At 48.8% G+C, this 5,101-nt stretch overlaps 1 protein-coding gene across 1 annotated transcript in view; it reads right to left on the bottom strand.

The window, feature by feature from the left end:
* The window catches only part of LOC107298690 (protein THEM6-like), a 9,456-nt gene extending 5,713 nt beyond the window's left edge, over positions 1-3,743 (bottom strand). The window contains exon 1 of the mRNA XM_015828065.1: positions 3,231-3,743. Within this exon, the coding sequence (XP_015683551.1) occupies positions 3,231-3,743 (513 nt within the window). The remainder of the gene's footprint in view (positions 1-3,230) is intronic.
* Positions 3,744-5,101: the final 1,358 nt, after the last annotated feature.

Here is a 5,101-nt window from a genome sequence, read left to right as displayed (position 1 = left end):
GGGAACATTTATTTTGTAAATGTTATAAAACTTTTAATAAAAAAAATGTAAGTGATGTTATTCTGCTACGTTCCAAATTGTTAGAAAAATAAACCTCTGAATCTCCAAGTAAGAACGATTGTTTTGTGTCGCTGTCTTGCCTTTTCCACTGGGTTTTCCCACGACACTTCGCTGAGTAATGAAATGTATTGATTAGTGTTATTCTTTTTGGTTGATATTGTGATAAAAGATTTATGTTTTTGTTTTTTAATTGAAAAATTAATAAAACATTTATTAAAAAAAAAAAAAAGTCTGCAAGGAAAACAACCAAGATCAGAGAGCACCAAGGTCCCCACAGATCCATCCTGAGCTACAAATATTTTACTGGAATTTTTTAAACTGGGTTTGCTTGGGAGATGTTTGATTCTCCCTCAGCCCTGCAGCGCGGCCGCCATTTTGAGGCGCCGCGAGACAGTCGTCCTTCATAGGACAGCAGGGAATCTATTTCGACCACTTCCTTGAGAGAGTCAATTGAGTCTTGTCACACCAGTGGCAGAAATTCCTCCAAGTGTGATCATAAATACGATTAGTCGCTGGCCTCCTGGAGGCCTGAATCATGTCAATCACGCCTGACGAGGATGACTCCTGTGTCAGGGTGCGGCGCTCAAGCGCCAGGCGGCTAATTGGAGCCATTGGGGCTCTGGATGGTGCAGGGCCCCCTGAGTTAGAAATATGCGACTCGCGGGAATCCGCCACGGAGGAGCCGTGGAAAGGCTCACGAGGTCTGCAACCCACGGTCGTCTCGGCCAGTGTGGAGCAATGAATATTAACTCCGCCTGCTCCTGCAGTATCCTTCGGATAACTGCCGGAATCAGAGGGAGAGGAGGATGGTGTGTGTGTGGAGAACCCCAGAGAATCTAAAATATCTCTCTCTGGGGTTTGGGCTGTGTTGAGGTGGTCCCTGGCAAGCCAACCCATATTTTCCTTGACTGGTGAATGATTTAACCCTGGGGTAAAGCAGATCCCTTAAGATCCCCTTGCGACATTCCCACGGGGCTGCAAGAGATAGGATTGGGTACTACAGGTTGTGGAAACTCAGCCGTGTCACATGGCAGGGCTACTCCACAAAGGGAACCCTCATGCACTTAGAACAGGGGTAGGCAACCTTGGCCCCTTCATGACTGGTGGACTTCAACTCCCAGAATTCCTGAGCCAGCCATGCTGAGGGGAAAGGGAGAGGTTTCCAAGCTGAGCCAGGCTGCCTGAGGAATTCTGGGAGTTGAAGTCCACCAGTCATGAAGGGGCCATAGTTTCCCTATGCTGGCTCAGGAATTCTGCGAGTTGAAGTCCACGAGTCATAAAGCGGCCTAGGCCTAGGCCAGGGGTAGGCAACCTTGGCTCTTTTATGACTCGTGGACTTCAACTCCCAGAGTTCCTGAGCCAGCCATGCTGAGGGGAAAGGGAGAGGTTTCCAAGCTGAGCCATGCTGGCTGAGGAATTCTGGGAGTTGAAGTCCACCAGTCATAAAAGAGCCAAGATTGCCTATCCCTGACTTAGAACATTGGTTCCCAACTGTAAAAAACATGGACTTCAACTCCCAGAATTCCCCCTAAAGGTGCTGAGGGTAGGAAACACTGTCCTAGAGCAGGGGTCTTCAAACCTGACCCTTTTATGACTTGTGGACTGAAAGAAAGAAAGAAAGAAAGAAAGAAAGAAAGAAAGAAAGAAAGAAAGAAAGATTGACAGACCGATGTGAAGATCATAGATAAGTGGAGAGAGAGAGATTTAGGAATAACACACTGATAAGTGAAGTCAGAAATATATTAATTTACAGTAGAAGGAAGGAAGGAAGGAAGGAAGGAAGGAAGGAAGGAAGGAAGGAAGGAAGGAATTTAAGATAGAAAGATTGACAGATTAATGTGAAGATGATAGATAAGTGGAATAGAATAGAATAGAAAAGGAATAGAATAGAATAGAACAGAATAGAATAGAATAGAAGGGACCTTGGAGGTCTTCTAGTCCAGCCCCTGCTCAAGCAAGGGTACCTATACCGTGGTGACATTTTGTCCCAGCTTTATTTCAGTTTATAATGCCTTGGTAAGACCATCCTTGGAATCATGCATCCAGTTTTGGTCACCAGGATGTAAAAAAGATGTTGAGACTCTAGAAAGAGTTCAGAGAAGAGCAACTAAGATGATCAGGGGACTGGAGGTTGAAACATATGAAGAACGGCTGCAAGACTTGGGTTTGGCCAGTCTAAAGAAAAGAAGAAACAGGAGAGATATGATAGCAGTCTTCCAGTATTTGAGGGGCTGCCCCAAAGAAGAGGGAGTCAAGCTATTCTCCAAAGCCCCTGAAGGCAGGACAAGAAGCAATGGATGGAAACTAATCAAGGAGAGAAGCAACCTAGAACTAAGGAGAAACTTCCTGACAGTTAGAACAATTAACCAGTGGAACAACCTGCCTCCAGAAGCGGTGAATGCTCCAACACTGGAAGTTTTTACCTAATCAAGGAGAGAAGCAACCTGGAATTAAGGAGGGATTTCCTGACAGTTCGAACAATTACAGCTACTGTAGTTCTCAACTTACCACCACAATTGAGCCCAGAATTTATCTTGTGAAGGGAGACAGTCGTAAAGTGAGTTTTGCTCCATTTTACGACTTTTCTTGCCACAGTTGTTAAGTGAATCACTGCAGTGGTTAAGTTAGTAACACGGTTGCTAAGTGAATCTGGCTTCCCCATTGACTTTGCTGATCAGAAAGTCACCAAAGGGGATCACATGATCCCCCCGCCCCCGGGACATGGCAACCGTCATAAACATGAGTCAGTGGCCAAGTGTCTTGAGTTTCGATCACGTGACCCTGAGGACGCTGCGACGGTCCTAAGCGTGAAAAACGGTCACAAGTCCCTTTTTTTTCTCCGTGTAGTTGTAACTTGGAACAGCCACTAAATGAACTGTGCTAAGTCAAGGGCTACCTATATACGGAAAAGAAGACAAATACATTTAGAATTCAGAATTCCTGATTTTTAAAACTCTGGGCAGGGGATCCATCCGTGGAGGTTTTTCCAGAAGGAATCCGACCACCGTTTGCCCAGAATGGTATATAGGATCTCCTGCTCGAGCAACAGGGTTGGTCTAGAGGACCTCCAAGGCCCCTTCCAGCTCTGCTGCTCTGATTTCTCTACCTACTCTCAGCCTTTGCCGCTGTAGATGCTGCCAGCCGCCCTCCCAGCCTTTTTGGACCCTCACCTTCCTTCGGCACGCCTGCTCCACAGCCGTGCCCGGACTGGTGCCCGTTACGTGTTGCCGCACCAGCAACACGGCACAAACGAAACCGTCCCGGGCACTGACGAAACGCTGCTCCAGGAAAAAAGCCCGGTGGTCCCAGCCTCGGATACGGGTCCGGATGGTGAAATGCTCCAGAAGGTGCAGCGAACGCCGGAAGCGGCAGCAGGAGGCGGCCAGCATCGTGTGGCCCCCGAGGGCCCGGATGGCCTGGAAGAGCCCGCAGCGGACCATGTGGACGCAGCGCGCCATGTCGGCCTCCCGGGGGTAACGGGCATTGTTCATGTGCACCAGCAGGTCCAAGTCGGAAGGCAGCACCCAGCTGTGGAACTGCTGCTCTTGCAGAGGGTCCGAGATGGAAGGCAGCAGCCACCTGGCGTACAGGTAAGTCAGAGGCATCCTCAGCAGGTACCAGCCATCCAGGTAGGCGAAAAAGGCTGCTGCTGCAGTCCCGCAGATCAGCAGCAGCGGGGGCATGCTCAGAGGCTCACCTGGGCCCAGGTGAGAGGATGCTCAGATGCACCAGGGGGCCAGAGAGGACTTTGGCCAGCAACGTGTCCGGACGGTCTTCCGGTCTGCCGGTGCAGCTGTGGAATGAACCACTCCGCACCGGCTGGGGGAGCTTCTCTTTCTCTTGGCTCTCCCTTCCTTGCTCTGCACTTTGGTTTCTTCCTGCTTTCAGCCACTGGCCCCTCCCCTCTTGCCAGTCAGCTTTAGTCTGCCAGGTCTGGGCCTGGTGTGGCCCACAGCGCCCCCTGGTGGCTCCCCCACTCCCTGCAGCTTAGGGAGAGAGGCAGGGAAGGAAGGAAGGAAGGAAGGAAGTGTATGAGGAGAAAGGATGGGTGGGAAGAAAGAAGGAAGGAAGATGAGAAGAAAGAAGATGAGAAGGAAGGAAGGAAGGAAGGAAGGAAGGAAGGAAATGTATGAGGAGAAAGGGTGAGTGGGAAGAAGGAAGGAAGGAAGGTGAGAAGAAAGAAGATGGGAAGGAAGGAAGGAAGGAAGGAAGGAAGGAAGGAAGGAAGGAAGGAAATGTATGAGGAGAAAGGATGGGTGGGAAGAAAGAAGGAAGGTGAGAAGAAAGAAGATGAGAAGGAAAAAAGGAAGGAAGGAAGGAAGGAAGGTGAGAAGAAAGAAGATGGGAAGGAAGGAAGGGAGGAAGGAAGGAAGGAAGGTGAGAAGAAAGAAGATGAGAAGGAAAGAAGGAAGGAAGGAAATCCTCATTTATTTTAGGGATGGTGGGTCTATTTTCCCTCTATCTGCATCAAGATTTTTACATTTGAAAACAACACCCACTTAACCATTCGTTGCTGCTGTCCCCTCAAACGGGAAGATTTGAAGTTTTAATGCGGTTTTTATTTTTTAATTAAACTCGAACTGTATCGTGGTGGTTTAGCGCCCCCTGCTGTCAAATGCAAACTTATGCTTTTCAAATGAATTTCTTTTAAGAGTAAGATAGATAGATATAGATATAGATATAGATATAGGTAGGTAGGTAGGTAGGTAGGTAGGTAGGTAGGTAGGTAGATAGATAGATAGATAGATAGATAGATAGATAGATAGATAGATAGATAGATAGATAGCTGGCTCAGGAATTCTGGGAGTTGAAGTCCACGAGTCATAAGAGAGCCAAGGTTGACTACCCCTGCACTACATTGACTACCCCTGCCACAGATTACCCCCCACCGACCTGTACGCTCCCACAGGGTGGGTCTCCTCGGGGTGCCGTCAGCCAGACAGTGCCGGCTGGCGACCCCAAGGGGTAGGGCCTTCTCTGTGGGAGCTCCCACCCTCTGGAACGAACTGCCCCCAGAGATCAGGGTGATCCCTGATCTCCC

Source organism: Protobothrops mucrosquamatus, unplaced genomic scaffold, assembly GCF_001527695.2.
Source record: "Protobothrops mucrosquamatus isolate PMUCROS unplaced genomic scaffold, P.Mucros_1.0 scaffold4200, whole genome shotgun sequence".
Classification (NCBI taxonomy): Eukaryota; Metazoa; Chordata; class Lepidosauria; order Squamata; family Viperidae; genus Protobothrops; species Protobothrops mucrosquamatus.
The sequence above is the reverse complement of the archived record's forward strand: the minus strand, read 5'-3'. Positions and strand labels throughout refer to the sequence as shown.